General features: G+C 43.3%; 1 protein-coding gene across 1 annotated transcript in view; it reads right to left on the reverse strand.

Moving 5' to 3' along the window:
* Positions 1 to 12,066, reverse strand: part of dnah6 (dynein, axonemal, heavy chain 6) — a 47,700-nt gene that overhangs the window by 16,847 nt on the left and 18,787 nt on the right. Inside the window, exons 41-60 of the mRNA XM_076090678.1 lie at positions 11,326 to 11,547; positions 10,951 to 10,971; positions 10,638 to 10,785; positions 10,218 to 10,375; positions 8,797 to 8,928; positions 7,803 to 7,974; positions 6,407 to 6,553; positions 6,165 to 6,238; positions 5,904 to 6,058; positions 4,978 to 5,209; positions 4,717 to 4,869; positions 4,150 to 4,290; positions 3,703 to 3,945; positions 3,295 to 3,462; positions 2,907 to 3,142; positions 1,716 to 1,860; positions 1,464 to 1,580; positions 1,082 to 1,205; positions 571 to 767; positions 289 to 492 (exon numbers count right to left, since the gene is read on the reverse strand). Coding sequence (XP_075946793.1) covers positions 289 to 492; positions 571 to 767; positions 1,082 to 1,205; positions 1,464 to 1,580; positions 1,716 to 1,860; positions 2,907 to 3,142; positions 3,295 to 3,462; positions 3,703 to 3,945; positions 4,150 to 4,290; positions 4,717 to 4,869; positions 4,978 to 5,209; positions 5,904 to 6,058; positions 6,165 to 6,238; positions 6,407 to 6,553; positions 7,803 to 7,974; positions 8,797 to 8,928; positions 10,218 to 10,375; positions 10,638 to 10,785; positions 10,951 to 10,971; positions 11,326 to 11,547 — 3,189 coding nt within the window. The remainder of the gene's footprint in view (positions 1 to 288; positions 493 to 570; positions 768 to 1,081; positions 1,206 to 1,463; positions 1,581 to 1,715; positions 1,861 to 2,906; positions 3,143 to 3,294; positions 3,463 to 3,702; positions 3,946 to 4,149; positions 4,291 to 4,716; positions 4,870 to 4,977; positions 5,210 to 5,903; positions 6,059 to 6,164; positions 6,239 to 6,406; positions 6,554 to 7,802; positions 7,975 to 8,796; positions 8,929 to 10,217; positions 10,376 to 10,637; positions 10,786 to 10,950; positions 10,972 to 11,325; positions 11,548 to 12,066) is intronic.

Below are 12,066 nucleotides of genomic sequence, written 5' to 3' on the forward strand. Positions count from 1 at the left end.
TGTGTCGGCTGTAACTTGGTCTCTGGTTCTTTACATTAGTACGGCAACCATGTCATCAAAGTGTTACTTCACAAGACATCCAGAGGGATCCAAGACATTTGTGGAATAAAACAATATTCACTTTTTGTTTTTTCAACCCATTGGGTTTATATGACAGTAACATGACACAATATGTGACACTTAAATAGATTAATGGAAAATGGAACACAAATATTAAAAGTGATTAATTGACCAATCACAACTAATAAGAAATGGATCTGAAACAGACGGAATGAGTCTGTAGTTCACCTGATCCTGCGGGTCGATCATGAGAGGCCAGCGGCGGCCCTCGGTCACCAGGATCCCGTTCTCCGTAGAGACGGTGTCCCGAGGCAGACCCTCTGTGTTCCACTGGCGGATCACAAGCGGATCTCCCAGAATGTTGATCAGGCTGAAGCTGGAACTGATGGGGATGTTCAGTGTCTGGCACTGTATCATCCACTGGTCAATTAGCTGGGAAGAGGGGGCACACGCACATGGATGAGTGCATTCATTTTGTCTTTGGTTAATCATATCGTACACTATACCTACCAGCTGTCTGTAGTGGGAAGTAAACGCTCCATGGTAGGCCACACACGCAGCTGCAACGAAGACATTCCCCACCACGCTGATGATCTCCTGATCTAACAGAGCAACACTTTGTTCCCAGCGTACTTGCTCATCACCGAGAGCAGAAGTAAGCTTCCCTGATCTGGTCAGTCGAGCCTGATTCAGAGCCATGGTGTTAACTTTGGGGAAACAGAGGGGGGGGGGGGGGGGGGGGGAGAGAGAGAGAGAGAGAGAGAGAGAGAGAGAAAAAGATAGAGAGAGAGAGAGATGAAAGAAAATTAAAAAGGTAAATTCTGGCAGACTTTATTTTCTTCAAATCAAATGGTAATAAAACCTCCTTAACATCTGAGAGAGAGCAGATATCTAAGTTGAGAACTTCCTGGTAGAACGTCCTCCATCTCTAGAGATCTTAACACATCAGTCCATTTAAAATATACAGTGGCTGGGCACTTTAAAACTCAGGGAGTGTTTTTAAGTGGCACACTATACTTACCAGAATCCTCCATCTCATTATCGCTGCTGTCACACTGCTCCTGCAGGACTCTGATCCGGCTCTCCACCTCCTGAAGGTGTTGCTGCTTCTCCCTCAGGGTTGCCATCGTCACATCCAGCTCTCCCTGCATTGGTTGGAAGAGAGGAAGAGAGGAAGAGAGGGAGAGAGGGACGATGGAAAATACCTTTGATGGATTATTTAGAGGAATGTTGTCCATTTCTTATTATTATTGGGTCCAATGTCTGCAGGAAAGTCCTCCGTGAGATTGTAAAAGTACAGAGAATGGTGTTTAGTGGAAGAATGCTTTGATTGTAATAGACTTGACAAAATAAGCAGCATTGAGATTAAAGCACATTACTGCACTCTACTGACTGTTACTGACCTGCACCTGAGCCAGCTTCTCCCTCTTGGGGCCTACTTCTTTGAGGACTCTGGAGTAAAGATCCATGGCTCTGACCCACATGCACATTGATCTGCAGGCTTCGGATACCTTCTCCACCTAACGGCAGTAACACAGTAAGGAATCTCACCAAGTAGCAGATATCGAAGCATACTGTGTTATGTTCCATAAATTATTGACAATGTATTCCATCAAAAATTCTATCAAAGTGTTTGTCAAGAAAACCAAACAGACCTTCTCAGGTATGAAGTCAGGGTTGTTGATGTATGTTTGCAGCTTGAGGAGGATCTGAGGATCGATATTGTTTTTATCATAGCCTGTGAGACGCCTGAGGAAATTGGAATCTCCCAGCAACTGCTGGGCACTGAGCCAGTCCGGTCTGTAAGGAGACAGACGTCAGATAATAAATAATAACAAGTAATATTTGTGCATGTGTGGCTTAATTTACATGGTGACAAAATACACGTGTTCAAAATGATGTAAACTGATTTTGAGTCTGGTGCACGAGTTAGCAAACCCAACTGGAACTGTCACTGCTAACAATGATATAAGAAGGAAACACTAATCACAAATAACCAAAGCACATTGTAATGCAAACTCCTTTAAGTCATGATACTGTAACAAAAATGTGTGGATTCAACTTTGACATACTGGATTGACAGTGGAGCGGGTATGCAGACAACTATTCACTTTTGTTCCAAAAGATTTAGACACGTTTTTCAGATGTAGTTTAAATATCTTCTGATGGGGAACTGAAGCCATCTATGCTCTCTTCAAAGCCACAAACTCCACTGACACATGTTTACCAAGCAGAACATGAGTTACTGGTTTACTACTAACTCTATCGGCTAGTTTGTTAGTGTTGTTGTGTGGCTGTATCTGAACCATCCCTTTAAAACACCGAAGACACATAATAACACAAACAAACTAAGTGATGGAGGCAGCGGGAAACCAGCAACCAGCAAGTTCCCCTTCTAAAGGGCTGTCTGACGACAAGGCAGAGTAATACAAAATACTCCTTAATATAGCAAACATTAAAACTGATATTGATTTATTTAGGTGGGTTTTTCTTTTAGGTGTTTAAAATCAATGTTGCTGCTTCCCCCGTCCACAGCAATACATCACTGTGCTCCCATGTTTTTCCAAACTGGGGGAGTTGCGACCGCCATCTATCTATCATCTATCATCTATGTGCGTAGATCCAAACTATCCCTTTAATGTCTGGTCCATGCTCTTATGACTTTATTATCAAATCTCACCTGCCGTCCCTAATGTAGCTGTATTTTCATCTTAAATACACTATTAGGATGTAACATAATTAGTGAGAAGTAAGTCTGTAATAATGAAATGTAATGATAAGTTCGACAGACAATAAAACATATTTGAGGAAGAAACTTTCTTTAAGTGAGAGAAAAGCACACTGACTTGCTGCTGAGCAGGATGCAGACGGCCTCCATGACGGTCCTGACTAGGTCTGGAGGTTCGGTGAACTCCTTGAGCCCAGAGATGTGGGCCCTGTCGAGAGACTTCAGGGCCTGATTGGCGCCCTCCAGGGCTGGCATAGCCTCATCCAGGTCCCTCTGGGTGTCATCGGCTATGGCCTGGCTGTCTTCAGCTTTAACCTTGGCCAAAGCCTCATCCTCTGTCACTACTTTACGCAGCTATGGAATGGATATTTTGTGTATGATACGTACACATACACTCAGCAATGAGAAAAGGGAATCATGCTTTTTCAGCACCTTATAGGAAACAATAGACACACTTTTGAAAGTCTCTCTCACACAAACATACGTACGCAAGCACACATACAGACCTCGTCAGCGCTCTCCTGGTCTACAGCCAGTTTCATCATGAGGGCATCAACATCCATGGATTTCAGTTTATGGACTGGCTCCAGAGCAGACACGTCTGCTTTCATTTTGTCCACAAGCTCATTGGTCTCCAGCATTGTGGTCATACCATTCTTCACACGATCCCTGGCCTGTGCATAAAAACCCCAAAAGTCATATTTTCTCTATTTTACATGGAGATATGATCAAAAAATAAGAAGAAAATGCCGTGCCACAACAACTAAGAAGCTAAACACTGAGAAAAATGAACAATTACTACAAAGGATAAGATAGAGCAACAAGCTATGTTCTCTTCAAAGTCAAGTAAAAATGTATCACGACAAGTAATCACGTGATACTTGCTTGTATTGCACTGGACTGGTTGCACTTACAGGAACTAACTGCTGTCTCTTCTCCTTCAGCATGGACAGGTAGAGGCTGATGAGCTCCAGGTAGGATGTAGGTGTGGTGTAGCATCGGCGTCTCAGCTCTGAGTAGAAGCGCTCAGCCATGTCAGTGACACTAACATGTGTCTCCACGCACATGGTGGAGACGCTCTGCTTCAGCTCCTCACTGCCAAAATCCACATCCTGGAAGAAGGCCTGAGAGACAGAGAGAAGTGCCTCACGAGGCCACTGAGCAACACAAACCAACGTGGAAAGAGGAAAGAGTTAGATCAGGATTGCAGCCAGAACTAACATATATATATATATACATCTTTTATTTAAGCTTTTGTTTATTTGCACATTGATTCAACAGAACAGCAATATGAAAGTCATAATAATTACCTAATCATATTTCATTTCACAACCTTCACCAAAGTGACCATCTCAACATACCTGCACAAACCAGTCGATGGTGCAGCAGTTAACCAGTGAAGGAAACATACGACATCGGGACCTGAAGGCATCGCCCACGGGACTCATACACAGCACGATGTGCAGCCTCTCTCGTACACGGGAGAGGAAATACTGGAACAGCTGAGGGCAACACAAAGACATGCAGAAATTCCATAATTTCCAGAGGTTTGGTCTCAACAGACAGATAACATTAAAGGCCGATGTTTTCTTACAGCTCCCTCAGGGGCACTGACTTTAACTCACTGCTCTAGGCCAGACTGAAGGGAAACACTGTGTATGTGTGTTGTTTCTGAAATGTTAATGTTAATTATCTTCTTTTGGCTACTGACAGCTTTTAATACTGATGATCTCTTTATTTGATCTGAACACCTTAAACATTGGATGAGCATATCTGGTATTGTCTTAGATCAGTTCATTCATAACTCTCTAAAAGGACCCTTTGTCTTATTGTGCCAGGCCAAATGATAGCCTGCTTGCACATGTTGTAGATATACAGTGCCAGAATGATGTATGTTTTGGACAGTAAGCATTTGTGTCTGGGTGTACCTCATCCCTGTCCTCCTCACTGATTCCAGCTTCTTTGGCTTTAGGGCGGGTGGCCGCCAGTACTTGTTCCAGCTCATCTTTCTCAAAGAGGTTGGGCACCTCGCCAGAGCTCAGCATGTTGTTGATATCCTCCAAAAACTCCTCCACCACAATCTACAACAGGAAAGTATACAACATCCGTGGATGTGCAAAAACAAAAAAACAATCTGCAGGGATCCAAATGTTTATTATTTTCATATAAGCCAAGTCCTCCCGTCGTACCTGAGTGTCCGTAAAGAGAAACACCACATCCTTGCCCTCTACACCTGCCATCTTGTAGAGCCTCCTCAAGTCTTCATGGAAACTGTCATAGTTGTAGCCTCGGCTGAGTTCGATCTCGAAGCAGCAGTATCCGCACATGTGGGATGCCAACCGAGTGAGTGACTGCTTGCCTGTACCTCCCACCCCCACGAGCAGGGCATTGCCTCTCTGCTGGCGAATCACACGGGAAATCCTAGAAGAGCAGGAAAAAAAAGTCAGTACAGTAAAAGCAGGAAATGTTATGTATTGTGTAATGTAAAGATATATACAGGTCACAGGTGCAATGTCATGTGAGCCATGTATCCATCTTCCAGCAAGGCCCTGTACCTCTTCCTATTCACCACTCACTTCATTATTAAAAGAACAACATGAGGAGTGTCCTTCAATCAAAACATGACAAAAGACAGTTTGGTGACATTGTGAAGTAGTGTGGGATTATGGGAGTTATTGTTCTCAACAGCATTGCCTTCATTGCTGTCAGCTTGTCCCAGTTAAGATTCCTTCAATGGCCGTCGTTCAGGAAGGACTCAAATCATCCATAAGGTGTCCTTCTCTCCAAAACAAGCACAACCCAGTGATTAAAACCGGTAAAAAACAGTGAATAATGCAGTTTCACCTTAAAAAGTTTCTCTGTCCTTCATCCGGTTAAAATATAAAGTTGAAAAGGACCAAAATCTAAAAAGTGTATCATAAAAATGGGGCTCAAAACTGGATAAAAGTCAGTTTATGGCAGCTTCTGGCAGACAACCACAGCGCTGACGCATGCACAAAGGGTATATGACGGCATTGACAGGCGACCAGATGAAACGAACCGCCATGTTGATTAAAATGACAATTTTTCTCAGTTTTATCCTCGGCTAAAACTGTGCAAGCTGACATAAACACACCTGGAAAGATGCTCGACGGCATCCTGGAAGAACACTAGCTTGGTCTCCTTGGAGAAGGTCTTGTTGTAATCATGGAGGTAGTCCTGGAGAACGGCCTGAATCTTTCCCATATCTCTCAGATCCTCATACAGACGATCTTCTTTCTCTGCACCCACCTACAGGCATCATTAGATGGAGAGAAACGGGAATAAATACAGGTTGTTATGTATTTCGGTGTTAACATAGACATCCGGTGGTTTTGATAAGAAGAGAGAACCTGACCGTGATGAAGTCCCCAAATATGATCGGCTGAGTCACAAAGCATGACGGCTCCAAGTTAATGCTAAAATATTTGCCTGGCAGAAAGGAAGAGAGGGTCAGAGGAGGGGTGTTGACAGACATGCATAATAAGTAGGAAACGGGTAGAGTGACGCATAGTGCTCGAACATGTGCACCATTCAAGCAGTTCGTGCCTTTAGCAGAGTGAGTTATTATTGCGATGGTCTTTGAGAGTCAGTTCTTACTGGACATTTCAGAGACGATGGTGTTGAAATAGGTTTTATCTTGGTTGCTGATTAGTCGATCGTGGAACACTCGCCGACACTCGTGGCAGAAGAGACGGAAGATCTGGCTCTTGTGTCTCACTTTACTCGGCTCACACTGCAACATACCTGAACATGGAGAGAGGGTCACAAGAAGATATGGAATGGATAACTGTTCAGTTTAATTAATACACAGGAGCAAAAGGTTAAAGTACAGACATACTGTATTGTCTCATGAGGTCGGAGATATACTTGCTTCTTAATCACGCCTTCATGGAGACAACTGGCTCTGCCGTGAACGTAACTGTTCACGTACTTGTGTACAATGAGTTTTACTGGAGAATTCTACTAGAGGCCACACCAGAGAACTCAGACCGTATAGAAGGCAGCTTAAATGTCACTGTGCAGATGTGGATGATATTCGCTTGTCCTCAAAACCTAACGCCCTTTGTTGAAGCTACCGATGTGCCTACTGACCCCTGAGCCCTGAGCCTGTCACATCGCCATACTGCCACTCCAATGCCCCTACCATTCATCTGCGTATTGCATCTTGCCGATGTGCAGCTTTAATTTCTGAGAACATCCACAACCATCGCTCCAAACGAATGCAGGATTCGCAAACACGTACTAAAAAGCAAGTATATCTCTGAATTAAGTGTTTCTGAACAACCTACAGTATATTTCTGAAGAGTGTGTAACATACTGTTAAACAAACTGTCTTGAAATAAAAAACATGGGAGGAGTGGGTGTCCGTTTATTACTGCTCACTAACAGCATGCATTGCTGAGGGAACTGTGCGTTTGAGTAATTCACACGAGCAATGTTGAACAAGCGGTGTACAGAAAGCAGTCACAGAAGTCACTTCAGCTCGTCTTTGTGCCGTAATGATGCCTGCTGGGTAAAGGAAGAGAGGGGGGATGGATGAAAGAAGGCAGAGGGGTTGATGGTGCAGACGATGTGGGAGCATGGGGCTGAGACAGAGCTTATAAATGTTGCTAGACTAAAGAACTCTCTGTATCTGTCCGTCTCTTTCAGCAAAGCTTAGTTTGTGCTGTTGAGGAAAAGAGAGGTGTGAGCATACCTCATATTAAAATGCACCTTTAATGATAACTAATCGCTTCAGGCCTTATAACTCTTTATAGCATGTTGTCCTTTTCTCTCTCATATTTCTGTTGCTAAAATATAAAATCAATATGTTCTCAATTAAATCGAATGTGGCCAGATTGCTGGTTAGCCCAAGTTATGAACCGCAAAGCTGCCAAAGAGAAGTCAGTTTGGGTGTCCACAACTGCCCAGCCCATAAGCTGGCTCAGGGCTGTTAGTCGTCGTTAGCAGTGGTGAGTGTCCGATGATCTGTATGTGATTGTGTCTGTCTCACCTTGGACACACTTGGAGAGGTCCCGGAGGTTGAAGACATAGTGGGACTTAGCTGGAGTAGGCAGCAGATCAACTCTCAAGCGGGTGTAGATCTCCACAGCCGCATCCACAATCTGACCAGCACAGTTCTTCACCGCTTGGGAAAACTCAGTCAGGAAACCGCTCAGAATGGCCTGGAGGAAGGGATGTGTGATGAATTGTGGAGAGTTGGGTGAGTTGGATGCATGAGAGTGATAGAGCGTCAGTTATCATAGAAAGTACACGTACATAATACATTCTGGCCATCTTTCCTGAACCAGATAGCAAATGATAATTTAAGTTTCTCGGCAATACATTTTGTTTGTAATTTGAAGCAAAGGTTTAAAAGCACTAATATAATAATAGCTAACGTGATGTCTAAAGGCCCAGACGCACCAAACCAGCAGCGACAAAGCGCTGCCTAAAGTTGCACCTAAACACGCAGCAAAGACAAACAGCATGTACGTTTCCTGCCAATGCGAGAGGAAGTAACTCTCCACACCAGCAGGTGGCTGTAATCTGTATTTGTCATTCAAAAAAGGAAACTGGACGACGTGGTACTGCAGGTATGAAAGCCGTTGTTATGATACATACATGCAACAAAGCAGAGTTTAACACTCTGGATCACCAATTAGCTGCATTGCAGACTGTTGTGAAAATATTTGTGTACTGATGATGATGAAGAGGAAAAATGAGAAGAACCTTATGTGTGTTCCCTTTTGACTCCAGACATTTGCATCCTTTCCGCACTTCCATTCACGTGCACTGATTCGTTTAGGCTGAAAAGGCAATCAGAGTGCCAACGGAGCGCGACACACTGCAGAAACTAGAGCGACTGACGCTCACCGACGGCCTGCCGGTGTGTACAAGTTGGAAAAGTAACAGCCTGTCTGTGATATATCCTCAATCCAAGTCACTTTAAAGCTCATTCTCTCAAAGGAGTCGTTGTGTGTGGATGTGTGTTTGCGTCTCCTCACTTTGAAGATCTGCTTGAGGCTGAGTTCCGACGGCGTGGGAAGACACAGCGTACTGAAGTGGCGGATGAATCGGGGGGTCACCTGATTGCGCCCCCCTCCCGGAGGAGCACACGCTGCGGCAATGGTCATGTCCTGGAGTAGGAAGATAAAAAGGTTTGTCCAATGGTCCAAAACCTAAACAAATGTCAATTCACAATGACATCAAACATAAGAAATCATGGGAAACATTTGAGAAGCTGGAACCAGATGCAGTTTGAAAGATTACTGAAGCCATTCAACGACTATCAGCATCAATTCATTTTCATTTAATATACGAATCTATTGGTTCAGTAGTTGTACTCTGTACTTCGATGCACGTCGTAGCAGATGTTTAGCATCTAGCTGGAGGAGATTCCAGTCATTAAAGATGAGAAGCAATTTCTATTGGACTGATCAATGTAAATGAATAGCCTTCTGGTAAACTGCATTTTCTCTCTATCTTTAGGTATATTCATTTCATCTAAACATTAGAAGGATCCCCCTTAATCCACTTTGATTGGTAAATAATAAGAATATTTCTACTACTATGACACTTCAGCATCTGGAAAGCAGTAGATAATTAAGTAACTATATTAGCATTTCTTTAGATTAAACAGATCCATAAGGGCAACAAAAAAATAAGTTGCATGTTGCCAGTGTAATTAAAATACTCATGAAGCATCAGGATGTCTGTGAGGGCAGGTCTCTCCTTCTTCAGGAGTCTTATGCTGCTTTATGCTGCACTGATTCTGGCTTTGGTCAGTAAGAAAACAGCTGTTAGATTGTGGACACTTTCTTTTCCTGATCTTGAAATGTCATGGCTTAAAAGAATGCACTGCACAGGAGGATACATGTGTTGAATGGTGTGTGAATGAAAACACAAGTGTAATGAATTAAATAATAAGTTTGTTTCCAGATCAAAACCACACACACACCTCTTCCCTGAATATAACCCCTTCTGATAACTCTGAGTAAATGTACTTACTGCCTACAATATGCTGTTTTCTATGTGTATGACCTGTCTGTGGCAAATGCAGGATGTATCTTCTGTGTTTACATTTGTAGAAACAGGAAACTAGGATTGGGTCTTAGTCAGCACTTAGACTCAGATTGTAGCTAGTCTGACCAATTAGCAGCTGAGCCCAGTAACTGCAGCACTTCAGTGGTCCTGTCCTTTTGACAGCTAACTCTCACCAGACAGCAAACTGAATACTGAAGGGTATGTTTACTCGTCTGTAATTAGACTCATTAAAGGGACGGCCACAAGCTATACGTAGGACTCTATAACAGCCATCTACTGAACTATATGCAGCCAAAGTCAGATGAATGCACATACATAACTCATTACTGTCAAAGGCATCTTATTGTACCTCATCTTACAGTATTTATAGATAAATCCATACCTGGATCTTCTTCCAGAAGAACTTGTTTCTGTCATAGAAGCCAGAAAAGTCCTGGAATTGACGCAAGAGTTCTATGGGGGGCTGAGAGCCATAAGTGTCCAGTTTAGGCATATTCAGGTCATCCACAAAGACCACTAACTTCTTGTTACCAGGAGCACCTACAGGGAGGGAAAAGGAGAGGAGGAGGAGGAAAAGGTTAACAGATGTACAGATTGAAAGATGGACAAATGGCAAGAAAGGGTGATAATGTATGTCGATGGATTGAAAAAGCAGAATCAGGAACACTTTGTATGAACAGATGAATGGATCACAAGAAGAACAGATAAACTATCTCATTTAATGCCAATAACAATACATGTTTTAGCACAGACTTTCTACATTGCAGTATATGAGTGTGGTAATGCAACTGCGAGTCAGTACCCCAAATGTTTTTCCTCTTTTTCTCCAGTTTGGACTCAATGATCTCCTGTGTGCGGGCGGATGAGGTCTGAGCCGAGAAGTTAATGTAGACGGGGAGGTATCCTGCCTGCTCCTGAAGACTGTTAAGAAGGCCCCGAGCCACCACTGACTGTAAGGGACGGACACATTCACACACATCACCACCACTGACTGTAAGGGACGGACACATTCACACACATCACCACCACTGACTGTAAGGGACGGACACATTCACACACATCACCACCACTGACTGTAAGGGACGGACACATTCAAACACATCACCATCACTCACACAGATAAGTTCTTGTCCAGGCTGTGAAAACAATAGAAACCTTTCATTTTACAGAAAAGAATCAAGCTTTTGTGTTTTGTTTTGTTGTAATAAAAGAACAACAGCACCATTATGTAAAGAAACTGGCCTTTAAAGGCTAAATATTCTGATATATTGATGAGCAGGATTGATGCTGGTTAAAAATATTTAACTCAGTAAAATTGGGAAATAACATCGTTATATAATAAGACATTTCTGTCGTCTGAGGACATCAGAGAACCTTTGTTTTAAAGTGAGGCTAAAGGGTTAAATTATTTCCATCTATTCGGTCGGTGTGTTACAGTTTAAAGTACAGTATGTCCCGGTGTTGTTCCTACTGTCTACATGAATCCTTACCTTCCCCACTCCAGTGCTGCCGGTGAAGAGTACAGACCGCTGCACAGATAACAGTTTCTCCATCAGGTAGCCGTAGCGGATGGTGTCTGTGGTGGGGACCAGCGTCTCAAAGAAGGGCTGCTCCCTGTTGTATTTGAATGAAGGGATGATGTTGTCCCATGGCTCCAGACGCTTCTGGTTGAAGTTCATATACGCACTCCACAAGGTGCCATGCTTCGGGAGCTACGTGGCACACATAAACGCACATTAATTGACACACATGAAACTGGGCAAATATAGTGTAATGACCAAACAACCTCCTTAGAAAACAGGCATTGAAGACACTTGTTTTACTCTGCTGTTGACTGTAGTCTCTGTAGCCCTGCGGCATTTGTTTCCCTGAATGCTGCCGTTACTGATGTGTGAGCATGCGTGTGCCGCTGCACGGCCTTCATCTCATGGTAAACACAACAACATACACACAATCTGTTCTCTGACCTAAATAATATTGAAATTCCCAAATACACACAACACCACAAAAAACAACAACATCATCAGCTCCTTATGCACACAGAGATGAACAGGATGTGGAAGCGTGTGAGATGTTCCAGATGATACTCACTAACATGCTAACCCACCTTCAGGTAAGTGAGTCCTGTTCCTCCCCTCAATCATCTGCCACGACTACCAACCAAGACAAACCTCTCAAACAATTCACTTTCCATTTCTTGTTAGGCTAAAGAACTCATAACGTCAGCCCCC

Source organism: Anarhichas minor, unplaced genomic scaffold (assembly GCF_050575085.1).
Source record: "Anarhichas minor isolate MPS153535 unplaced genomic scaffold, ASM5057508v1 ptg000012l, whole genome shotgun sequence".
Taxonomy (NCBI): domain Eukaryota; kingdom Metazoa; phylum Chordata; class Actinopteri; order Perciformes; family Anarhichadidae; genus Anarhichas; species Anarhichas minor.